Here is a 27,262-nt window from a genome sequence, read left to right as displayed (position 1 = left end):
ACGTAGCTTAAACTCTAAACTTCTTAAGTGTGTGCAAAAGCGTATTCGTGCGTTGGCAAAGATATTTAAGTAATCACTGAAGAATTCTAAAGAATTTCGGGCTTCTTTTCCTTGCAAATGTGAACCAGATATATCCGATTTGGTGTTCTTTACTGATTCTAATCAATCGCCAAAAGGTAACTATGTCCATCATAGGAAGTCAGTCTTGCATTTTACATGCTCAATACTTTCTCAACCCGAAGTTACAAGAAGATCAAATTTTAGAACCTCCATTCAAGAGCCTCTATATCAAAAGCCACTTATTCCAGGACTTGATCCACTTAGATACTAATCCCTTCGAATCATGGTCTCTAGCTATCAAAAGGCGTCCCTAATTCTGAACGTTGTCAGCAGCATTGACATGTAATATGTAAACTAATCTAATATATCATTTGGCATGCGCAATATCAACTGCTATTTGATGGCCATAATACACTTTATTCACTACAAAAACTACAGCCATAAATTCTTTTTCTTTTTTTCAATTCTTGCATGCTCTACATTACAGGATTTTTCATCAAGGAAAAATGTAAAATAGTAAGTAAAAAGAAACTTATTGGAATAATTATTTGATACACAAAAAAAATATCACAATATGTTTTTGAAACTCTAACACTATATGCCTTCTGCAATTGTGTTTTGTGCAATTGTGGCAATTGTCTAACCCTATTCTAAAAAATAATATTAAAATTTGGCGGGTACAGAATATAAAAAGTGTTCTCAGTTTAAACATGTAAGTCTAATTACTTTCTTTGAATTTTTGGATAACAAGTTCAAAGCCCGTACATAACTGGCGTACTTATTACTGCTTAGGAATTGATAGTACCTTCTTAGCCATGATTACGAAAGGAGCAATAAAACAAAAAGAACAAACATGATTAAAATCTGATATAAACTTTTAGAAAGACCCAAATCGTTATTTTAGTAGTAAGAAAGTCTTTTGTCAACAAGCAGCGAGTCTAAGTTACATAAACTTTCCACAAGTTTTAGTTGAAATTGTTTAGAATGGTTGTTTGGAACCGATCAGGCTCATGAATAAACTGATTAGAATCGTCAAGGCTACTGTTGCTAACCGAATAGAAGATCCGTGAGGGAGAAATATTAAATACTGTTACTGCTTCCCATAATATTTTGGCAGTGTAGGTTGGGGTATATTTTGTTAAATGCGTTTATAAATCAGTAGCCTGAGTGTAAATTTTACGGCTCTGTTGAAAAATATGTGTCAAACAAAAGGAAAACATTGACTTCTGTAAAGGTTCCCCTACTTCTTGGCAAATCAAACTATTATGAATGTACGAAGATTAGCGACCATACTGACCTTTTCCTATGAAGTTTGTTAAACCAATATGACTAGTTTAGTCTGACAAATGTATTAGGAAATTATTTAGTACATTTGTGAGTTTTTTTTTGAAAATAAGTTGTGATGTTAATTTTAAGAGTTGAAAGTTAGAACTGGCTTCGAATCCATATTATATTTTTATTTCATCATTTTCAAACAGTTCGTGGTAACGAACTGTAGTAAGGAGCGACCCGGCTCAATAGTAACCGAAACTAAAAAAAATGAAATTTTGATACCAATTTTAATGTTTAATATTAGTTTTTTACTGTTTTAAGAAGTAGAGTTAAGAGAAAGAGTCAAACTTTAGCGTAAAGAGCGAGGCGTTGGGGAGGAAAAGCTCCTTTCATATACGGAATAATTTCTGTTCGTGTTAAGTTTTAATGTCGCTCCTTACGTTCATTTAAAAAAACTTTTTTTTATTTTTTCTTTGAAAGAACGTATTTTCGACGGTTGTTCACATTTAAAACTGCTTTACTTTTGATGGTTTTTTTTTTCTAAATTCTACTAATTGTGCAGAATTCTACAAGATCTTGCTCTTTTTTAAGACATTTTTTTTCTTTTATTTAATCATTAAAAAATAATTTTGGCTCTTTTTCACAAAGATATTTTTTTGACCTGATTGAATTTTAAAATATTGGCCTCGATTCAATAGCTATCTTAATAAACAACTGAAAATTGAATTTTTAATAATTGTTATGCTAAAACTTTTAACATATGTATTAAATATAAGACATCCAGACATAGGAATTATCAGATCATTCAGGCCTATTTGAGTTATATAAGTTATTCCATATGAGTTATTTATGTTTATTAAATGTGCATCTAATAAATTATTGGCGACGTTGATTGTGATGAAAATAAACATTTTATGGCGTGCATCATAGTTGTTTTCATGGTTCATTCAAAATTTTTCTCGTGTAGTACTTTTGTTGGGACGGCTATAGGTTGAATCCTATTTGTCTTTAATAATAAATTAGCAGGACTATACAAAAAATTAATAATTGAAATTGTTTTGTGCAGCAGTATCGTTTTAGGAAAACCAAGGAACAACAGTGGAGAAGGAGAAAATTATGGGTATGAGGGGGCGGGTAGAACTGGCAACCCTGAGTAGAAGCATCATCTTCCACACAAAAAAAGTCGTTAAGCGTCGCAGGTAATTACATTTGTTGATATTTAAAATCTTTCGTGGCGAATCAGAATGTGCCAAAATAAATTTTACAGGAGAGTGGGGGTTTTAACAATTATCATTCCATGAAAATCCTGTAGGGTAGGGCTCAGTCTGTCTTGACTTTAAAATGTGAAGAAGAAGAAAGTTTAATCTAAAATTTAGTTCCAGGGCTGAGAACTACCTTCAGATGGCTTACGATCCAAGATAACAGACTCCAAACCGTCCGCAACAACTTTCATCAGGACGATTGAAAATGCCCAAGTAATGGGTGAAATATTATGTGGAGCCCCAGTGGAAGACAATTCAAATACTTGATTTAAAACCGAGGCTTCATGGGTATAGCTGTCCTAGCCGAGTGGATTGGTGCGCTGGATTTAGGATTTTTTGTCGAGTGGGTGAGGGTTCGAATGCTAGTGTACTCAATTATTTGATTTGTGTTGAAGGTCAGTGGCGTGACTCTGTAAGCTCAGCCAGAGTGGACCCATCTCGAAATGGGTACCTGGAAAAATCTGGAGGAAGGTATACAGGAAGGGTGTGCGAAAGCACAGTGTGGTTGGCCCCAGCCCCCTATTGCACGAAACGGAGATCAGCACAGCCGGTAGGAACTGTAAGGTTCAATACCAGGTTTTTTAACCTCTTTACCATCATGGGTACATTTAAAAGAAAGACGGACATGCTAAATCTTGCTAAAATAAAAGTTAAACAAGGATTTCAATCCTTTTGCATGGCTATGGATTTTTGATTTCCTGTATTGTTCCTAATTTACAAAGCGTAAATTAAAATTATAGATAAAGCTTACTTAACTATCTGTGGATTCTCTCTTGGAAGAATCCTGTCAAAATCTGAATCTATACAGTAGAAGATTATATCAGTTGACTCTGAATTTTTCATAACTGTCCCAGAATCATCCAAAAACTCGTGCTCTTTAATTGCTGCTATTCTCACCGCCAGACCCAGTCGGGTCTGCAAGATCTCAAGTATTCTCTCCTTATCCTTTTCTACTCGTTCTTTGCGACTTCCTCGAATAATCATCACAATTTCTTGGTGGTTTTGTAGCACCCCAATCTTAAAAATAAATAAAACATAAGTTTCAAGCATTAAAGATGATGCAAATTTTTCCGTATTAAACTAATTCGAATCCCCTGGAACTGATTTATATTAGAAGTATATAAGATACGCTTCAACTAGTTCGAACTAGAAATAAAATAAAGACAGGAACTCTGGTTATAGGGTTTCCAACTAAAAATGTTATTCAAAATATTTTTATCTAGCAATACTCATTTGAGATCGTCACCACATCGCATAACACATCGGACAAATAACAACTAACATCTTCATAGTTTAACATAAATAAAAAAACAAAGTTTTTTTTCAACTAAAAGTAAGGAACAACATTAAAATATAAAACAAACCCAAATTATTCCGTATATGAGGGCAATTGCCAACTCCAAAATACCTCGTTCTTCACGCTAAAACCTTTTTAGTTTCTTATTCTAATTAAGAGGACCTTATATTTCAGGAGTCGTTCTTAAAGGATTGGGACAAAAAGTCGAACTTTAGCGTCAAGAGCAAGGTATTGAAAATGAGACACCCGCTCTCATTTATAGAATAATCTCTGTTTGTTTAAGTTTTAATATTGCTCTTTACTTTCAGCTGAAAAAACTTTTTTGATGTTTAATTTCTGGCCGTTTTTCAAAAAATGTTGAGAAATCCAGCTCCCTCTCCATGAAAAACTTCCCCACTCCCACGAAAAATTTTTCTACGGAAAGTTCTTCCCATACGAAATACCCTCTCCCCATTCATCTGGACAATTTCTGGCGGACGATTCTGCCTGAAAATGTTCCCATACAATACTTTCATTTGAAAAAGACTGTAATTTCTGATTTTCTAAATCATGCCGTAAATCCCCCACCCCTGCGTGGAAAATTTTCCCCATAAGCCCGCCCTAGATCGTAGCTCCCTCCCGCCCAAAATTACTCCACGGAGAACTTCTCCCGCAGAATTCCATGAAAAAATCCTGCAGACAATTGCAACCGCGTTGAACATTTCCTCTGGACAATTGCCCCGCAACATCGCCACACGTAAAATTGAGTCACCAAAGAGAAAGTAAGACAAACAAAAAGAATTTCGTATAGGATTCAGGCAAATTCTTCCACTATAAAATTTCCCCCCAGAAACTTCCCTCACCACAGAAAATTTCCCCGTGTAAAATTCCATCTAGCCTAAAATACCCCCCCCCCCCAAAAAAAAAAAAGAAGATGTCTGTATACTTCCCAATAGCAAATGCAATAGTTATTGGACCTTTCGTATCTTGGGTATAGATAATAGACCTTTCAATTATACCGAAGAAAATTGCTGCCTCAAAATTTTGATCAGGCGACTTTAGGAAAAAGGAGCGCCGGAGGGAGTTAGTTACCCTATAATCTTTTTGGTCACTTAAAAAGGGCACAAGAACTTTTGAATTCCGTTCGAGTGAGTCCTTTCTCGATATTCTAGGATGATTGGTTGGATACAAACACCCCTAGAAAAAAAATAAATAAACACGCATCGTGAATCTTTTTTCTGGCAAAAAAAAATTACAAAGTTCCACAACTTTGCAGATGGGAGCTTGAAACCTCTACAATAGGGTTCTCCCATACTCTGAATCTGATGGTAGGATTTTTCAAAAAGATTCCTTGACCTTTTAGGGAAGTTTCTCTCCTTTTTTGAAAATCAGACAAATTTTCTGAGGCTTGTAGCTTTTGATTGGTAACACTAAACTCAATGAAGGGTACTTGTTTGGAATCAGCATAAAGCCAATTTCTTTTGATACATCTTTTGACATCAAAGTACTGTTTCTTATAGTTTGGGTTACTATTGAGCCGAGTTCCTTCTTAATTACAGTTCGCGGCCATGAACTGTTTGATCAAGTCACCTCTTACTAACTACCTCTTATATTGATTTTGATTCTTACATAGCTTTGATAAAACTTTTCTATTTCTGTCTCTTAGACAACTTTACTGAAGTTTCTTCATTCCCATCAAGCAAGTACCAGCCTTTTCAAGCATTTTATTGAAGTAACTACAAAGAAAAAAAACAGAATTCACATCTTCGTACAATATGTGGGAGCTGTGGTTATATGCTGCTGTTTCGAGCGAATTGGATTTGAGCAATCCATTAATCAGTCTATAAATGAGGAGAAAGTAAATAAACAAACAGACAGAAGCATACTTAAAAGAAGAAGCAACATGGAATCTTTGGCAACATTTGAGAAGGGTATTAGAGTCCCACTCACGTGTGATAATTTCTGTTTGTTTTAAGTTTGACATCGTATTTCATCGTAATTTCTTCTCGTTATGTAGTTCTTTTCTTAATTCCAAGTAGTTTCTTCTTTAAGTCTGATAATTATGTAAAGCTAATTTTTGCTCATTTTAAGATTTGAAATCGCTCTTTACTATTCAAAGATTTCTTTTTTAAACTAATAAAACAAGAGCACGTTAAGGAATTCAAATTTGATCTTGATAAATGTTTCAATCAACGGATACAGCTATGCAACGATATGTACAACTCAGCAAACCTTTTTTTGATCCTTGCATGAAATGGAAGTGGATTAATATGAGTAATTATTACAAAAATCCTTATTTATATGTTTGCCTGAAACATAATTACGTGTGAAAAGCATATTTTTCATACATGCACAAATTTTTGAACCAATCATTCTACTTTCTGCAAATAATATGGTTTCAAGCAAGCGAATATAACAAATCGATAACATTCTTAAAACTTAGGAAACAAAAAATTTCTGATAAATAGAGTTTAGTTTCTCAAACAAGCATAGAGGAAGGAATTCTGTGATTAGCCTAAAACTACGGAACTGGTCAAGTGACTGAGCAGGGTACATTGTTCATTTCCATATGAGGTTCTTGAACGTTTTGTGTCATTGGCTCCTTTTCATACAAAATAGAGACTTTGGACAAAATTTAAAATTAATAATTTTAATATATCCTTCTCTTTAAATCACCAAAAATTGCGATCCAGTTGTTTAAATTTGGATACAATCAAAAAAAGTTCAGACTCCAAAAAATTTGCACAAATCAATAGGGAGGTTGCACAAAGCTGATTTGGAATTTTTTACCAGACTCCTATTTATTTGAAAACACATCTTTTTTTTATAAAAAAATATTAGTTTCTGGAGGATATTGGATCCTTTGAATTTTAGAGACACAAGATAGTAAAAACTAGATGAAAATGTGATTTATTTTGGATATGTTTGCTAAATATATTGGCTTAAGACGCTTGTTTAGCACACAATTTATTAGTTCAATAAAAGAAGAAAGGTCTTACATAGACTGTTATTGGGGTTTCATGGAATCCCATGCTGGAGCCAGGATTATCTCTAGCATATACATTAAATCTACTTGGAAGAGAATCTGCAGTGATATTTCCAATTGAAGTCTTTAAAGATATTATTCCAGATTTGGAATCCAAATCTAGAAGATTCGTTTTACCATCATTGTTGCCAAGGTAGTAATTTATTTCCCCAAATTTTCCACTGTCCTCATCACGGGCCTAAAAAACAGAATAAAATCTTAATAAGGACGCACAATATATAGGCTTATAATCACAAACCATAGACCGTTCCCTAAAACCACACCTTTCAGAAAGATTGTTTAAAAGACGATTACAAGATCAGACTAGCTGATATCGCCCAAAGGGCGTGATAAGGGAACACACAACCAAAATATTAATTTAAGCTACACATCAGTTCTAGGTGTTATTTCAAGCTAAATTGATTGAAGAACTTTATTTATCGAGCTTTATAGAACTTTACAGATATATTTAGATCAGTAGAGCAGTTTTGTTTTTTCACTGAATGCACTTTAGATTATATGATTTAATTTTGTAATAAAAACTCAGTATCAAAGTAGCTCACATTATGAAAGTACTTCTGAGACATAAGCTCCCAAAGATAAGTGACAAAAAATTGAGTGTCTCCTTTTTCGCTATAGTTCTATGAGACCAGTAAACTAACGGAGAGTACATAGCTCTATTGGCAAGTGAAAATGACAGCTGCTATAAAACACGGCCTTATACATTTTGCCGAAGTTTAGCAGCTACTGAAATGCTCTATCAGAATCAGAATGATGGTTAAGAGCTTCTTTGGTTAATTCACATTCCATGCAAAACTAAGAATTCTTACTGACATGTCCAGTTTCCAGTTTTCTATTTTCTGTAAGTAACAAACCATTATACCAACGATAAGGTATAACATTCGACAAAAACACCATCTTCATATATAAGAGGATATATCATATATCTTTTGACAAGAAAAACAATACATATTTTTGAAAGGTTGGTTCTCTGAGGTAAGATGTCTTATTTGAGTGACTCTGCTGTCTGAATCGCTCCGGTTTGTTCTTTACTATAGTCAATGAGTAAAGGGCTAAAGCTTTATCCCGATATGGTATATAGTTTACAGTAAAGATTGAGAATTGAAGCAAGGGCTTAGAGTCAGATTGATTTTTTCTTAGGCCACTAGTGACAATCTAATAAAGAAAGAACCACAAGAAATAAGGGAGCTGGGCCACTGAAGTATGGCATCATAAACACAGAGAAGTAACTTTTCAAACAAAATATGTGTTATATCATCTCTTGTCGGAAGATAAGTGTGTTACATCATCTTGTATAATAATTTTCATATTATGTATTGTTACTTAGAAAAAGCATGAGGTATAGCAATTTCCTTTCAAATGAGGCGTTCGACATCTCTCTACGATGTTTTAGCGTTAGTTACCACTAGTGGTAACTTAAAAAAAGGCAAGAAAAAAAAGGAGACACGATCTGTATGACATGTTTACATAAAGGATCAAATCTAATAGAAGGACTTCTAAAGTCAGTCAGCAGTTTATTGAAAATGAAGAACCATATGGCCTCTTATGTTCCGAAAAATGTGATCGGTGATGGAAATCAGCTGCAATTGAATGAAAAAGTGCCCAGAAATCTGAAAAACCTCAAAATATTAGGGTATAGACGGGTCTAAGCCCCCCTCTCCACAACGTTCCCTGTACGCCCGGGCTGATAAATCTTGGGAACTGCTTTAAAAGGTTATTTGAATTATAGAACTTGAATATGATTCAATTATGGATAAAAATTGAGTAATTTGAGCAAACATCAGCAAGCATAATCAGACACATAGCCTTAATTTATGAATATTTTGTCCGAACTGAATGGATTTGTTACATGCAGAAAAAAAATTTCTTCTTATGGCACACACAAAAATAGAAACAAACGTATCAGTATCAGGAGTAATTATTGTATTTTGAAAGTACCAGACCTCTTTTGATTTCAACAAAAGAACCATAAAAGTGAAATTAAAGGATAAAAATACATACAGTAAGCGTCATAATTTGAGCTCCGGGCCTCCAGTTCGGCAAAATGGCGCCCCAGTATTTCCCGTACGTATACTTTCCTTCGGGCAGAGGAAAAACAAATACAGGTGCATTATCATTTACATCAACAACAAAGACATCAATCTAGAAGAAAGGAGAACATATTAAATATAAATAAAATGAAGTCTCAAATACTGAGACATAAGCGACCAACGTTAAACTATAAAAAATACGCATTGTGGCTCTAATCATCCATAATCTTCGAAAAAAATTAAAAGAATCAAGGCTGTATACAAAAAACAAAATTCAAAGATATCAATATATTTCTCCTATTCTCTAGTTGAGATTGACTCCTACAAACATACCTAGACCCAGGGGTAGGGGCTGGAGATTAGAACTCTGAGCTCAAAATTCAAAATTGAACATGGGATTGCTAATTATGCCATTTGAGAAACACTAATCACTTATTTTATTTGAAACATTTTGGGCACAAGTAGTGGCAGAGCCAAAGCTGGAGGCAGACTAGAATCATCAGCAAATAGATGAAGATGAATTCCAGAACTAAAATCATCAAATATATCATTTAGGGCTGGAAATCTAGAAGGCTGAAAGCAGAGCCCCGTGGTAAACCTTTTTTTTATCAATGAAGTTTAAAACCACCGTTTTCAATGATTCCCCCATGGCAACGGTCGCTCAGAGACGAATCAAGCCATTCAAGGGCAATGCAATCCGAATGATAAAGATTTTATAAGAGGTTTTCGCGATCAACTACTTCAAATTCTTTTAGTAGAAGGTCCGAGAAGAGAACTGGGAAACACGCAAATCCTAAGGAAGTCCAACGCAAATAAACTCAGTACTATCAATAAAAATATGCAGAGTAGAGATTAAAGTACAAAAACAATATATGTGAGCACGTGTAATTTACTTGAGTTACTTGATTAAGTCCCATCCATCCTTGAAGGTAGTTTAGGGGCCACATACTTCACCAGTCTATTTATGTAACTCCTGTACAAACTTCTATCCTCTTCCAAGCGTAGAAGGTGCGGTAAGATAAATGATGCAAAGTTGTAATTCCTTCTCTTTAGGGGGGGGGGGGGGGGCTTCTAAGTCGAGAAGGCCTTCTAAGCTAATGCAGTTCTATTCTGTAAATGATGTTTAGTTTTAACTTGAGATTACAGAGAAAGTTGATGTTGGAGATTCTTTCATCATAAGTGATACCGGTAACACGTCACAATGATTTTGTTTCAGAGGCAACAATACGATACTAATGATCTGTTTCTTGAGTCCGAGACTCACAAGCGTAAATGGTGATATAAGCGAATTATAAGCAAGTAGAATGGCGTCACTTTAAGCGTTTTTGATAAGTCTTATTCCTCCAGATAGACATCAGACTTTTAAAGTTGGAGTTCGTAAGTTTCAGCCGTCTCTACATATCTTTGGAGTGTTTAATGTCGCATAAATACATACATAAATACACAGAAATAAAGGGAAAAATTTCTTTAGAACGGGAATTTCGCAAGCAATAAGGATTGGCGGAGTTTCTAGCAGACCTTATTGAGATTCAATCCCGCGATAAACAAATCAAAAGAAAGAATCATACGACTCCGACAAGCTAGCAATTATCCTTACAGGCTTTGAGAGGTGGAAGATTGATTGGGCAAAGAACTATTGAGGACATTAGGAGCCTCAGACGACTTTACTATTTTTCAGTCAGAATCTCAGAATCAAAGATAGTTGAGACATTTAATTACCCCTCTACGAAGAGCAGAAATGATTATGTTCCATACTTTACGCATTACACTTAAAATTTCGAATGGTGCGAGCCAGTTACACTTTTTGCTGTTTTCCTTGAGTATATTCTCTCATTTCTTATAAGGTATCCAATCTGTCTCATTACCCAAATGAGCCCTTTCATATATAGGAATGCTTAACAAAATTAAGGAATATACAAGGCTGCTATGGAATAGGGTTGTTTTTCAACTGATGAAGAGAGAACTGTCGATTATTAATAGGGTTTAGAATAATTAGGGATTAACTTGGGATCAACGGAATAGAAGCGGACTCACATACATGCGAATTGCTGGTAACCAGCTACAATGAAATAATAATAAATTTACCCTAGCAGTTGTTTTGCCTCTTCCAACCAAGCCAAATGATGTTGATAATCTTATAATAACGGTATAAGCAATTTTCTGTTCATGATCCAGGCCAGGTCTAGAAAGCCGAAGCTCACAATTTCCTTCAAAGTTTGTTTTAGCATAAAATAGACCTAAACAGAAAAAAACTATTTAGTAATAGTTAGCTAAGACGATGGGCAAAGTTACAATACGAATTCTTTCTAAGATGGCTAGGAAAACAAGAGAAAAAATTAGAATGCAATTGTGCATTAATCCTTTGTCCATAAATACCTTAGTTATATAGGTTTATTATCTTGAAGATCACCTGGGTTTTTTAAATCTTTCCTTCTAAGAAAGTCAAACTTTTCCATGAACAAGAAGTCACTAACTCTTTCCTTCTAAGCCATTCTGTTCACAATTGGATTTTAAATTCAGTCAAAACATACCCAATATTTTATAACAAACTTTCATTGTAAGCATTGGGGCATCTAATTCTAGCTCTCTCTCTCTCTTTCTAAAGGAAATAAACAGCGCTCGGCATCTTATTCGAAGATTTTTTTCTTGAAAATAGTGTGCTATGTCACCTATTTGTCTATTTATTTGGCAAGTCATAAACATAACACACAAATTTCCATATGTACAATACAAAAAGTAGAAAAATTACTATTTTACTAAAAAGGAAAAAAACTCATATCTTCACCTTAAATCTTTACTTGAGACCCAGAGAAATGAACATTAGTAAAAAAACAACAATAAGGTTAAAAATGTTATGTTAAAAAAAATTGCGTAGGTAAAAATGAAATATTTTTGTGTTTTTAGGCTATTAAAAATTTCTCCTTCCTTTTATGAAACTAATAAAAAAATCAATGGTGACATTAAACTTTAAAACGAACAAAAAATATCCTGCATATATGGGGCAATAACTTATAGGTGCTTTACAACGAGAAATACAATGTTTTACATTTCAAATAAATTGTTTCTTAAAAGTCACACTTAGACGATAGATTACAATTCCATATTTTGCCACATTATGGAAATGTTAAGACACACACAAAAACACATAAAGTTAGTTACTTAATTTCTGCTTACAATAATAGTTACTTGTAGTAGTAATATAATGTATTAGTAATATTATAGTACTAGTAATATAGTAATAATAGTAATAGCCGAATACTCTAATTGTGGATCACAGAGTATTCATCAAAAAAAATATCTACTGCTTTTATTTATTCTTTTTCTCTCTCTCTCGCTAACTATTATTTTTGCATTGTTTAGACATAGAATATCTGAAACAAATCTGAAACCCTTAATTAAACCATTGAGATTTCTACTATCTTTGTTACGGCCCAAAATTTTTGGAAATACATTTAACTTACAAGATTTAACTAAAATTTAGAAACGTTCAAACCTTCAGAATTCCCCTCAATCACTTCACAAGAAATCTGTGACACCTCAGGAGGCTTGTTGGTAATCACCAAAGTTCTGATTAAAGTATTAGCTTCTGCATCTTCTAATATTGAAGCAGAATGAATAGTCTCTGCAAAGCCCGTCCCAGCTTCTGGGCTGACTGTCCCAATGCGATCAACTATAACTGCAATAGAAGCTGTTGACGACATCTGGGGATCACCCATATCATAAGCCCTCACTTCTATCTGAAACAAGGTATATGGTAAAATTCTATCACCACTCTTGAGTGATTTGCGCAATGCTATGACATGGACTTTGGCAAGGACTTTGCCCCAATTGTCGTCAGCGAAAAGGTAAAAAAAGACCAAGGACTGAAAGATGATCACTTTGAGAGACGGAATTTTTTTTTTTTTAAATATTTTTTTTTTTGTTCCCCAACCCCCCAAAAAAAAATCCTGGATGTCAAACGTCCCTGCACGTCAAATTTAAAAACAAGTGTTAATATTCGAACGGAACCCAATTAGGATCTGTTCAAAGTTGTAACTAGATTTACGGTAATCGCGGTGAAAAGATGAGTAACTAAACAAACTATGACAAGAATCTGACGGTTTATTATTTTAAAATAAAACAAAACCAAATACGATTCAAACCTCGTGAAGTTAAGTACATTTAATAAGTTCACCTGCTTCAAGGATTTTAAGAAAAATAATTTTATGAATAAATATATTCCATAGCTTTATTCTGTGGAATCTAGACGGTTTTTATTGGCAAGTGGACCGTACATCCCCACATCGAAATATAGTAGGAAATATACGAATTTGTACAGAAAAAAAAATATTCTCAAAATATTATATTAAAAAAGATGCAGACAATATGCTCTTTAAAATAATAATTTTTACTTAAAATGACCCCAAGATATTTAGCTAAAATTTTCTGTCAAATTTGATACATAAAGAAAACGAAAGATTCTTTTACACATAACAATTCGTTGTTGGACGAAAATTATTATCTCACCAATTTATATCATCTCTGTAACTAAAGTAAGATTCAAAATCCTCTTAATCCATCAGTAAAATAAGATTTTAACCCTCTGACTGAATACCAGATTATTTAGAATGAATTACCCGAGTCGGCTCGAAGTGCCACTCGCTTGGTACCTTTAATAAAACGGTGATACAATTTGATGCCTGTATATAACTTTTGTATGTTTTTATTTGAATCATCATTTTGTTATTCTTTCAAAAAAGTTTTCTTTTTATAAAATTTGTTTTCCATGTAGTTGATATCTTTCAGGCAGGTTGGAGTGTTTATCGAGTGGTTTTGACCTACGCTGCACGCCACCCTGCTTTCAGATTTCCGTAATTACTGAAATATAGGCAAAAACCTTTTCCCTCTCTAAGTTCTCTTTTTCTTCTTTAGATTTTCATTGCTTTGTTGATGGTGATTGCTAATCGAACATTACTTGTGTCCCGGTCGCTTTCTCTTTGAGTGTCGTCATTTATATTCCCTATGTGCCGGTGTCCCGGTCGTCATTTGTGTCCCGATGTCCCGGTCTGTAATTTCGTCAGTCGAAAACATGACGTCAGTCGACACACAAACATGACGTCACTCGACAGACACACACACACACAGACAACTTATTTATATATATATATATATATATATATATATATATATATATATATATATATATATATATATATATATATATATATATATATATATATATATATATATATATATATATATATATATATATATATATATATATATATATATATATATATATATATATACTAGCTGTTGGGATGGCGCTTCGCGCCACCCCAACACCTAGTTGGTGGGGCGCTTCGCGCCCCCCCAAGCCCCCCCGCGCGCGTAAGTCGCTACGCGCCATTGTAGTTGTGTTCCTGTGTCCCACCTGTGAATAGAGATAGATATAAATATATGTTTTTAACTACGTAAAACATGGGAATATACAACATTCTTCGCTGTCCCATTGTCTGTGCATATAAATAGATTGTCAGGTTTACTGACTCTTGAACATGCAACATATAATTGTCCATGGGAAAAACAATCCGTATTCAGATCTATACCTCATTATTCTAATGATGTGTCCCTGTGTCCCGGTCGTCATTTATATTCCCTGTGTCCCGGTCGTCATTTGTGTCCCGGTGTCCCAGTTTGTAATTTCTCTTTGAGTGTCCCGGTCGTCATTTATATTCCCTGTGTCCCGGTGTCCCGGTCGTCATTTGTGTCCGGGTGTCCCGGTCTGTAATTTCTATTGGAACAATCCCTGTGTCCCGGTCGTCATTTATATATCCCGCCTGTGCCCCCGGCGTCCCCGTTGTAGTTGTGTCCCTGTGTCCCGGTCGTCATTTATATTCCCTGTGTCCCGGTCGTGATTTGTGTCCGGGTGTCCCAGTCTGTAATTTCTCTTTGAGGTTCCCGGTCGTCACTTATATTCCCTCTGTCTCGGTCGTCATTTGTGTCCCAGTCTGTAATTTCTCTTTGAGTGTTTTTTCTTTTTAGTTTTTTTTTAGTTTTTTACCTTTTTTCTTTTTTCAGTTTTCTTTTTCTTCTTTATTTTTCAGCGTCACTATGAAGTACATATCGACGAACCTTTGTTTTTTTAACTTAAATCTGGTAGGCATTGATGACCTTATCCAAGTCAAAATCCCAAACCCAATCATCATCGCTATCATTTTCAGTTTTGATATGTTTTGACTCTCGCTGTCCAAGTGGATTTTCATCTAACTGCGCGGTTTTGCGTTCTTTAGCCGCAAGCCTGTTTTCTTGCTGTTCTTGTGATTCCCCGGCACGCTTTCTTTTCTTACTTTCTCTATCAGCTGCAAGCCTGTTTTCTTGCTGTTCTTGTGATTCCTCGGAACGCTTTCTTTTCTTACTTTCTCTATCAGCAGCAATTTTTTTGGCATAAACTCTTTGAGCAGCTTCCTCGGCTGTTGCCATTGTAGGTTCTTCAGTCATTTTACAATTAAACAGTTTTCCGTGAACAAATGTCTTAAATACCGTTAATGACGTCACCGTCATAGCAAAAATGACGACAACTAACTTCATGACGTCAGTCGACACGAAACATGGCGTCACCTGACAGAAAGACACACAGACAGACAACTTATTTTTATATATATATAGATATATACTAGCTGTTGGGGTGGCGCTTCGCGCCACCCCAACACCTAGTTGGTGGGAGCGCTTCGCGCCCCCCCCCCCCAAGCCCCCCCGCGCGCGTAAGTCGTTACGCGCCATAATAGTTACGCGCCATTGTAGTTGTGTCCCTATGTCCCACCTGTGAATATAGATATATATATATATATATATATATATATATATATATATATATATATATATATATATATATATATATATATATATATATATATATATATATATATATATATATATATATATATATATATATATATATATATATATATATATATATATATATATATATATATATATATATATATATATATATATATATATATATATATATATATATATATATATATATATATATATATATATATATATATGGTTTTAACTACGTAAAACTTGCGAATATACAACATTCTTTGCTGTCCCATTGTCTTTGCATATAAATAGATTGTCAGGTTTACCGACTCTTGAACATGCAACATATAATGGTCCATGGGAAAACAATCTGTATTCAGATCTATACCTCATGATTCTAATGATTGCCCTTGAGCTTTGTTGATGGTGATTGCTAATCGACCATTCCCTGTCCCGGTGTCCCGGTCGTCATTTATATCCCCCTGTTTCCCCCGGTGTCCCCGTTGTAGTTGTGTCCCTGTGTCCCGGTCGTCATTTATATTCCCTGTGTCCCGGTCGTCATTTGTATCCCGGTGTCCCGGTCAGTATATACATTCGTTTTTTAGTTTTGTTTTTCTCCTTTATTTTTTTCCTTTTTTTTTCTTTTTTAGTTTATTTAGATTTTTAGATTTTTTAGTTTTTTTATTAGTTTTTAGTTTTTTTTTCTTTTTAGTTTTTTGTAGTTTTTACCTTCTTTTTAGTTTTGTTAGTTTTTTTTTTTTACTTATGTCCTGGTCGTCATTTATACTCCCTGTGTCCCGGTGCTTTGTTGATTGCTAATCGAACATTCCTTTTGTCCTGGTCGCTTTCTCTTTGAGTGTCGTCATTTATTTTTTTCTTTTTTAGTTCTTTTAGTTTTTACCTTTTTTAGTTTTTTTTAGTTTTTTAGATGAAAATTTTTTTTAGTTTTTTCCTTTTTTTCTTTTTAGTTTTTTATTGGTTTTTACCTTTATTTTAGCTTATTTTTCAGTTTTTTCCTTTTTTTTATTTTTTTTTATTTTTTATTTTTTTTAGTTTTTTACCTTTTTTTAGTTTTTTTATTTTTTTTAGTTTTTTAGCTTTTTTACTTTTTTTATTAGTTTTTAGTTTTATTTGTAGTTTTTGCCTTTTTTTAGTTTTTTCAGTTTTTTTTTAGTTTTTTATTGGTTTTTACCTTTATTTTAGCTTATTTTTCAGTTTTTTCCTTTTTTTTTAGTTTTTTTTTAGTTTTTAGTTTTTTTAGTTTTTTACCTTTTTTTAGTTTTTTTTAGTTTTTTAGCTTTTTTATTTTTTTTATTAGTTTTTAGTTTTTTTTGTAGTTTTTGCCTTTTTTTAGTTTTTTTAGTTTTTTAGCTTTTTTATTAGTTTTTAGTTTTTTTTGTAGTTTTTGCCTTTTTTTAGTTTTTTTCTTTTTAGTTTTTTTGTAGTTTTTACCTTCTTTTTAGTTTTGTTAGTTTTTTTTTTTACTTATGTCCTGGTCGTCATTTATACTCCCTGTGTCCCGGTGCTTTGTTGATTGCTAATCGAACATTCCTTTTGTCCTGGTCGCTTTCTCTTTGAGTGTCGTCATTTATTTTTTTCTTTTTTAGTTCTTTTAGTTTTTACCTTTTTTAGTTTTTTTTTGTTTTTTAGATGAAAATTTTTTTTAGTTTTTTCAGTTTTTTTTTTAGTTTTTTATTGGTTTTTACCTTTATTTTAGCTTATTTTTCAGTTTTTTCCTTTTTTTTAGTTTTTTTTTTAGTTTTTAGTTTTTTTTAGTTTTTTACCTTTTTTTTAGTTTTTTTAGTTTTTTAGCTTTTTTATTTTTTTTATTAGTTTTTAGTTTTTTTTGTAGTTTTTGCCTTTTTTTTAGTTTTTTTAGTTTTTTAGCTTTTTTATTAGTTTTTAGTTTTTTTTGTAGTTTTTGCCTTTTTTTAGTTTTTTTAGTTTTTTAGCTTTTTTATTTTTTTTATTAGTTTTTAGTTTTTTTTGTAGTTTTTGCCTTTTTTTAGTTTTTTCAGTTTTGACGTCACCTGATCCAGTTTTTTCAGGTGACGTCACCTGATCCACAGATCCACAGATCCACACACAGACAACTTATTTTTATATATATAGATATATGTATCTATATATATATATATATATATATATATATATATATATATATATATATATATATATATATATATATATATATATATATATATATATATATATATATATATATATATATATATATATATATATATATATATATATATATATATATATATATATATATATATATATATATCTATATATATAAAAATAAGTTGTCTGTGTGTGGATCTGTGGATCAGGTGACGTCATGTTTGTCCGCATATGACGTCTGAATTATTTCACACTAATACAAAATAAGAAAAAAAACTAAAAAAGGTAAAAACTACAAAAAAAACTAAAAAGAAAAAAAAAACTAAAAAAGCTAAAAAACTAAAAAAAACTAAAAAAAGGTAAAAAACTAAAGGCTAAAAAAAACTGAAAAACTAAAAAAAGGCAAAAACTACAAAAAAAACTAAAAACTAATAAAAAAACTAAAAAATCTAAAAAACTAAAAAAACTAAAAAAAGGTAAAAAACTAAAAAAAAACTAAAAACTAAAAAAGAAAAAAACTAAAAAAGGAAAAGACTGAAAAATAAAAGAGAAAAAGAAAACTAAAAAAATATGAATAAAAATACAAAAACTAATTAAAAACTAATAAAAAAAAATAAAAAAAGCTAAAAAACTAAAAAAACAAAAAAAACTAAAAAACCTAAAAAAAGGTAAAAACCAATAAAAAAAAACTAAAAACAAAAAAAGGGAAAAAATTAAAAATTTATTTCATCATAAGTTTTCAACTGACGAAATTACAGACCGGGACATCGGGACACAAATGACGACCGGGACACCGGCACATAGGGAATATGAATGACGACACTCAAAGAGAAAGCGACCGGGACAAAAGGAATGTTCGATTAGCAATCAACAAAGCACCGGGACACAAATGACGACCGGGACACAGGGAGTATAAATGACGACCAGGATATAAGTAAAAAAAACTAAAAAAAACTAAAAAAAGGTAAAAACTACAAAAAAACTAAAAAGAAAAAAAAATAAAAACTAATAAAAAAACTAAAATATACAGACCGGGACACCGGGATACAAATGACGACCGGGACACAGGGAATATAAATGACGACCGGGACACAGGGACCCAACTACAACTGGGACGCCGGGGGGCACAGGGGGATATAAATGACGACCGAGACACCGGGATACATGGAATATAAATGACGCCCGGGACACTCAAAGAGAAATCACAGACTGGGACACCGGGACACAAATGACGACCGGGACACAGGGACAAAACTACAAAGGGGATGCCGGGGGGCACAAGGGGATATATAAATGACGATGGCGACACAGGGAATGGTAGATTAGCAATCACCATCAACAAAGCTCAAGGGCAATCATTAGAATCATGAGGTATAGATCTGAATACGGATTGTTTTCCCATGGACCATTATATGTTGCATTTTCAAGAGTCGGTAAACAATCTATTTATATGCACAGACAATGGGACAGCAAAGAATGTTGTATATTCGCAAGTTTTACGTAGTTAAAAACATATATATATATATACTAGCTGTTGGGGTGGCGCTTCGCGCCACCCCAACACCTAGTTGGTGGGGGCGCTTCGCGCCCCCCCCAAGCCCCCCCGCGCGCGTAAGTCGTTACGCGCCATAATAGTTACGCGCCATTGTAGTTGTGTCCCTATGTCCCACCTGTGAATATAGATAGATATATATATATGGTTTTAACTACGTAAAACTTGCGAATATACAACATTCTTTGCTGTCCCATTGTCTTTGCATATAAATAGATTGTCAGGTTTACCGACTCTTGAACATGCAACATATAATGGTCCATGGGAAAACAATCTGTATTCAGATCTATACCTCATGATTCTAATGATTGCCCTTGAGCTTTGTTGATGGTGATTGCTAATCGACCATTCCCTGTCCCGGTGTCCCGGTCGTCATTTACATCCCCCTGTTTCCCCCGGTGTCCCCGTTGTAGTTGTGTCCCTGTGTCCCGGTCGTCATTTATATTCCCTGTGTCCCGGGTCCCGGTCGTCATTTGTATCCCGGTGTCCCGGTCTGTATATACATTCATTTTTTAGTTTTGTTTTTCTCCTTTATTTTTTTCCTTTTTTTTTCTTTTTTAGCTTATTTAGATTTTTAGATTTTTTAGTTTTTTTATTAGTTTTTAGTTTTTTTTTCTTTTTAGTTTTTTTGTCCCGGTCGTCATTTATATCCCCCTGTTTCCCCCGGTGTCCCCGTTGTAGTTGTGTCCCTGTGTCCCGGTCGTCATTTATATTCCCTGTGTCCCGGTCGTCATTTGTATCCCGGTGTACCGGAGTTGTGTCCCTGTGTCCCGGTCGTCATTTATATTCCCTGTGTCCCGGGTCCCGGTCGTCATATGCCTTTTTTTTCTCTTTGAGTGTCGTCATTTATTAGTTTTTTCCTTTTTTTTTTAGTTTTTAGTTTTTAGTTTTTAGTTTTTTTTGTAGTTTTTGCCTTTTTTTAGTTTTTTCAGTTTTTTTTTTAGTTTTTTATTGGTTTTTACCTTTATAGTTTTTTTAGTTTTTTAGCTTTTTTATTTTTTTTATTAGTTTTTAGTTTTTTTTGTAGTTTTTGCCTTTTTTTAGTTTTTTCAGTTTTGACGTCACCTGATCCAGTTTTTTCAGGTGACGTCACCTGACACATCCATCCATCCATCCACAGACAACTTATTTTTATATATATAGATATATATATATATATATATATCTATATTCACAGGTGGGACATAGGGACACAGCTACAATGGCGCGTAACTAATATGGCGCGTAACGACTTACGCGCGCGGGGGGGCTTGGGGGGGCGCGAAGCGCTCCCACCAACTAGGGGTTGGGGTGGCGCGAAGCGCCACCCCAACAGCTAGTATATATATATATATATATATATGAGGTGTTTTATTTCATGGATTGAAGTTCAAGCTTATTCAGAAATTTATCAGAACGGAAATTAGAGAAGCGATTTAAAATTATACATACAACATATTCTCTCTCTTGTCTCTTGTTTAAATCTTCTGCAACCTGAATGACTCCTCTTATTTCGTCAATTGAGAATACTTGCTTACTAGAGCCTAATATCTCATATCTGACAATGTTGGCAGGGGCATATGAATCAGCATCTTTGGCCTCCACAGTTGACACAACATGTCCAACGGGGACAGTTGAAGGTAAGCGAATAGGGCGTGGAATGTTTACAAAAACAGGAGCATTATCATTGCGATCCTAAAATAAAATATGTTTAAATTAAACAGTCTGATTATTTACTACGCACCTTGCACAGAATAAGCTTCTAACAGCGCTGAAGGGTTCAATCCTTAAGGAAAGTCAAAATGTATTATTTTTGCAGATATATTTTAGACGTTAAACTTGGTTAATTAAATTTTAAACAACAAATTAAATATATAGGAAAATATATAGGTAATATAAGCCTTTAGAATTTGTAGGATAACTGAGAAATCCGTCTAGAGGCTTAAGTTCGGAAAACATTTTTGAGGCTCTACATTTGGATCTAAGAATGCTTCCGCTGTTAGTATAAACTCGTCGGTTGTAAAACGGGCCAAGAAAAAAAACTTATTTGTTTGTTCAGCCATTCCATCACCTACTTTTATAGCACTCTCAGCCTTTCCAACATCTCCATTCAAATATATTTTGTATTCTATTCACTCTTCTGGAGTTCAAGTTTTGAAGCTTATTTACTATGTCCATCACCAACAAGATTGTCTATTATTCCCAAATAATCCAAAATTATCTCCATACTTCAAGTTTGATGTCATTTTATCCTCCCATCTCAAACCCACGTCACCAATTTTCACCTTCTTAGGGATTCGTACTGAAGACTTCACCACGTCAGGAAGGGATCTTCCCAAACTCTTGGGAAGATCACGAACTCAACACGAAGAATTTTATCTTCGTGATGAGCATGAATTTTTCTCTTTTCCTTGACTATTTCTGATCCTTTACGTTTTCAGCCACCAAGTTTCTTAATATTAACATACATGAATTGTGGATTATTCTTTGTAGCGGTATCTTCCCTTTCAATATCTGTCCTTTCAATTTCCTTTTCTTCATGTTTTTTTCTATATCTCCTATTATAGCTTATCAGCCACTCTAATTTTTATTCGATTTGTGTCCCAATTATCAGCTAATTAATAATTGTGAAGACCGCTCTCTAATGATAGCAACTTTAATATCTACCTCTCTAATTTGATTCTTTACAGACTTTCTCTTTCCTAAAACCACCTAGGCATCATAAGGGAAAGCATCCTTTACAAATATACACATTTCTTAAAAATTTTATTTAACTCATTGATAGCACAAAGTATTAACCCCAATAATTGAAAACATATAACATGGGTGTTAATTCTCATCAGGGCCACAAACAAACAATATCAAGTGCTTAATTTCTTGGATTAACAAGAAAAATTATGTGGCTGATTCGCTTTCAGCTTACCAGATTAATGCTTTATCTCAAAAATGGTTCATCCGAGTATGAAGCTCATTCCATGAGTTTTTCCTTCGATTTTGTCTGATACCATGTGTGTCTAATTAGAAGAACATTATCTTTCATTATAATCCTATCCATTATTATAAATGCCAACATGTATTTATAATGTCCAATGTTATAATGTCATGTCCAAGAACCTAACAGCCAACATGAACAATTCACAAATAACTATAAATAGCGACCGGGAAGCAGGGAAAATTAAATAAAAAGAATAGCTAGGATAAATAAGTATATCAAGGGCATTGTAATTGAAATCATCTATTTTAATTATCAGACAAAATCAAACTACACTTTGTGCAGCACATTGCAAAACACTGATTTGGAGTCTCCGCAAAATAAGATTCTTTATACAGTCTTAGCACAAAAGCCAGGAAATGCTTTTCCAGTTTCAAGAGCGGAAACAGCAAAAAAAGGGAATGCTCCGTTTTAATGTTATTTCTACCTCTGAGAAAAAATAGTAAGAATTCCTTCTAATAAAATTCTTCTACTGATTGAATTTTTTCATCAAAACGCAAACGACAAGCTATCCTTTAGAAACTTTTAAGTCCACTTATATCAAGGAGGGTATAGCCTCACTTTGATTTGTGATAATTTCAGTTTGATTTAAATTAGACTTAATTAATCATTTAAATTTCATTTATTTCTGCTAATTTTAGTGTCTAGTGTCTAGGTTCTAGTGTTCTCTCTTGCTTTTCTTTGTTTTTTTTTGGAACTTATTTTATTTTAATTTTAAATAATTCAAATAAAAGAATACTGTTTTTCTACAAAATAAAGAACGTACATTAAACTTTTCATTTTCTTCAACCGAACAAAAACGGACTTACTGCGTTTCACAGTAATATATTTTTACCAGAAAAAAAATATTCAAAGATTACAGGGTGTGGCTAAATATTTGTTTTATCTAGGTGAATATAACTTAAAATTATTTAAATTAGTTTTTATCTAGGTTAATATTAAATCAAAATTATTACCAATGTCTGCCCTAGTTTTCGTCCGTATGTCAATAAATGGTTTATCGTATCCACATGACTCTTACAGCTGCAGAAATTTCAAATCACTAAACCTTTTTCTTGATAATTTTTTTTTCGAAATCGCAAGAGCTCGAATTGACGGCAAAATTTGCAAATTTCCCGTGGTTTTCTAGTTCCTTAATTTACTTTTTTCTTGACAGTTTGCCTCTTTCTTCAACATTCTTCTTATGTATCTGACATCTTGTTTCAGATTTTTGTCTGCTATTTTTTCTTAGAATATACGACGATGCTCCTGCAAGAACTAGTTTCTCTGAACATTTTATTTATCATATTCATTTTTTGGCAGTATTCTAATTCCATTCACTCCGTCTGTCAGATTGGACTTCAATCCTCTGACTGCATCTTTTTCTGCCTTAATCAGCTAAAAAGTATAGCTTTTTTGGTACCTTCAGAAAAATGGTAAAACTTTTAGTTTTTAGATTCGTTTAAATTTATTATTTATGATTTTCTAATACTCCCATGGGATGGATATTTCCAAGCATAATTCTTTGTTCTGACTTGTTTTTCTGCAGGTAATCAGTGGTGGGCTACTATTCGAGTTTGTCAGCTTTTTTCAACGTGAGTGCTTATTTTTTCTTATCATTTTATTTCTCCCTCCAAGTAATTTGTTTACTATTAATTAAATATATTAATTAAATATATTGCTGAATTAGTTGTTGTTGAATATATCTGTCAATATATCAATGTATCCTATTTTGGTTACTTTATGTTAACTTGCCTTGGATTTATGTCACTAGATAAAACAAAAGGACAAAAGCCAAACTGAACACAAACCTGGACATAAATTAGAACTTTAGTTGTTGCCCCAGCATCTGAAATTGCTTCATTTTCTCTAGTACCAATGATCAACACATGCTGTTCGTTTTCCTCAAAATCAAGCCCTTCTTTGGTCCTAATGGTTCCTGTTAATGGGTCTATTGTGAATTTCTCAACAGGCCCTTGTCGAATAATATAAGTTGGAAAATTTTTTGGATCGTCGCTTATAGCCTAAAAAAGATTCGAAAAAAAATTTACATACATTACTATGAAAACCATTCAATAATTTAAGACAGGTTCAGAAGGGTTTAAATCAAGGAATGAATAATACGGTTTTAAGAAGCCTCTGAGCTTTTACGTATAATTCACGACCTGAATTACTAAGGTTTGGACGTTCAAACTGTCACATGAATTTGTAAATCAAAAGTCAATGCAACTATTCAAAATACAAAATGACTCTGCTCATATGTTAAGCATCCCTGCCCTGGCACTTACGGGAAGTCTTTGTCTCGTACTCCCCTCTTCCCCGAAATACCATGACTTTTTTTCTAAAAAAAAAAGTAAAAACCAAAAAAAAAACTAAAAAGAAAAAAAGGGGAAAAATACAAAAATTTATTTCATCATATACCATTAAAAAACGAATGTATATACAGACCGGGACACCGGGATACAAATGACGACCGGGACACAGAGAATATAAATGAGGACCGGGACACGGGGACACAACTACAACGGGGACGCCGGGGGGCACAGGAGGATATATAAATGACGACGGGGACACAGGGAATGTTCGATTAGCAATCACCATCAACAAAGCTCAAGGGGAGTCATTAGAATCATGAGGTATAACTAAAAAAAAAACTAAAAAAAGGTAAAAAACTAAAAACGACAATTATATGTTGCATGTTCAAGAGTCGGGAAACCTAACAATCTATTTATATGAACAGACAATGGGACAGCGAAGAATTTTGTATATTCGCAAGTTTTATGTAGTTAAAAACATATATATATATATATATATATATATATATATATATATATATATATATATATATATATATATATATATATATATATATATATATATACTAGCTGTTGGGGTGGCGCTTCGCGCCACCCCAACACCTAGTTGGTGGGGGCGCTTCGCGCCCCCCCCAAGCCCCCCCGCGCGCGTAAGTCGTTACGCGCCATAATAGTTTCGCGCCATTGTAGTTGTGTCCCTATGTCCCACCTGTGAATATAGATATATATATATATATATATATATATATATATATATATATATATATATATATATATATATATATATATATATATATATATATATATATATATGGTTTTAACTACGTAAAACTTGCGAATATACAACATTCTTTGCTGTCTCATTGTCTTTGCATATAAATAGATTGTCAGGTTTACCGACTCTTGAACATGCAACATATAATGGTCCATGGGAAAACAATCTGTATTCAGATCTATACCTCATGATTCTAATGATTGCCCTTGAGCTTTGTTGATGGTGATTGCTAATCGACCATTCCCTGTCCCGGTGTCCCGGTCGTCATTTACATCCCCCTGTTTCCCCCGGTGTCCCCGTTGTAGTTGTGTCCCTGTGTCCCGGTCGTCATTTATATTCCCTGTGTCCCGGTCGTCATTTGTATCCCGGTCTGTATATACATTCGTTTTTTAGTTTTGTTTTTCTCCTTTATTTTTTTCCTTTTTTTTCTTTTTTAGCTTATTTAGATTTTTAGATTTTTTAGTTTTTTTATTAGTTTTTAGTTTTTTTTTCTTTTTAGTTTTTTTGTCCCGGTCGTCATTTATATCCCTCTGTTTCCCCCGGTGTCCCCGTTGTAGTTGTGTCCCTGTGTCCCGGTCGTCATTTATATTCCCTGTGTCCCGGTCGTCATTTGTATCCCGGTGTACCGGTCTGTATATACATTCGTTTTTTAGTTTTGTTTTTCTCCTTTATTTTTTTCCTTTTTTTTTCTTTTTTAGTTTATTTAGATTTTTAGATTTTTTAGTTTTTTTATTAGTTTTTAGTTTTTTTTTCTTTTTAGTTTTTTTGTAGTTTTTACCTTCTTTTTAGTTTTGTTAATTTTTTTTTTTACTTATGTCCTGGTCGTCATTTATACTCCCCGTGTCCCGGTGCTTTGTTGATTGCTAATCGAACATTCCTTTTGTCCTGGTCGCTTTCTCTTTGAGTGTCGTCATTTATTTTTTTCTTTTTTAGTTCTTTTAGTTTTTACCTTTTTTAGTTTTTTTTTAGTTTTTTAGATGAAAATTTTTTTTAGTTTTTTCCTTTTTTTCTTTTTAGTTTTTTATTGGTTTTTACCTTTATGTTAGCTTATTTTTCAGTTTTTTCCTTTTTTTTAGTTTTTTTTTATTTTTTATTTTTTTTAGTTTTTTACCTTTTTTTAGTTTTTTTAGTTTTTTTAGTTTTTTTAGTTTTTTAGCTTTTTTACTTTTTTTATTAGTTTTTAGTTTTTTTGTAGTTTTTGCCTTTTTTTAGTTTTTTCAGTTTTTTTTTAGTTTTTTATTGGTTTTTACCTTTATTTTAGCTTATTTTTCAGTTTTTTCCTTTTTTTTAGTTTTTTTTAGTTTTTAGTTTTTTTAGTTTTTTACCTTTTTTTAGTTTTTTAGTTTTTTTAGTTTTTTAGCTTTTTTATTTTTTTTATTTTTAGTTTTTAGTTTTTTTAGTTTTTTACCTTTTTTTAGTTTTTTTAGTTTTTTAGCTTTTTTATTTTTTTTATTAGTTTTTAGTTTTTTTTGTAGTTTTTGCCTTTTTTTAGTTTTTTTAGTTTTTTAGCTTTTTTATTAGTTTTTAGTTTTTTTTGTAGTTTTTGCCTTTTTTTAGTTTTTTTAGTTTTTTTAGTTTTTTTATTTTTTTTATTAGTTTTTAGTTTTTTTTGTAGTTTTTGCCTTTTTTTAGTTTTTTCAGTTTTGACGTCACCTGATCCAGTTTTTTCAGGTGACGTCACCTGATCCATCCACAGACAGACAGACAGACAACTTATTTTTATAGATATAGATATATATATATATATATATATATATATATATATATATATATATATATATATATAT

General features: G+C 32.8%; 1 protein-coding gene and 1 long non-coding RNA gene across 2 annotated transcripts in view; both read right to left on the bottom strand.

Annotated features, from left to right (window-relative positions):
* LOC136036288 (cadherin-99C-like) overlaps positions 1–21,109 on the bottom strand; it is a 33,064-nt gene extending 11,955 nt beyond the window's left edge. The window contains exons 1-6 of the mRNA XM_065718434.1: positions 20,867–21,109; positions 12,440–12,683; positions 11,032–11,183; positions 8,918–9,058; positions 6,870–7,094; positions 3,346–3,611 (exon numbers count right to left, since the gene is read on the bottom strand). Of these exons, the coding sequence (XP_065574506.1) occupies positions 3,346–3,611; positions 6,870–7,094; positions 8,918–9,058; positions 11,032–11,183; positions 12,440–12,662 (1,007 nt within the window). The 5' untranslated portion in view covers positions 12,663–12,683; positions 20,867–21,109. The remainder of the gene's footprint in view (positions 1–3,345; positions 3,612–6,869; positions 7,095–8,917; positions 9,059–11,031; positions 11,184–12,439; positions 12,684–20,866) is intronic.
* LOC136036309 (uncharacterized) overlaps positions 1–27,262 on the bottom strand; it is a 487,034-nt gene that overhangs the window by 396,094 nt on the left and 63,678 nt on the right. The window lies entirely within an intron of this gene.

Source organism: Artemia franciscana, chromosome 15 (assembly GCF_032884065.1).
Source record: "Artemia franciscana chromosome 15, ASM3288406v1, whole genome shotgun sequence".
Lineage (NCBI taxonomy): Eukaryota > Metazoa > Arthropoda > Branchiopoda > Anostraca > Artemiidae > Artemia > Artemia franciscana.
This window is presented reverse-complemented; position numbering and strand designations above follow the sequence as displayed.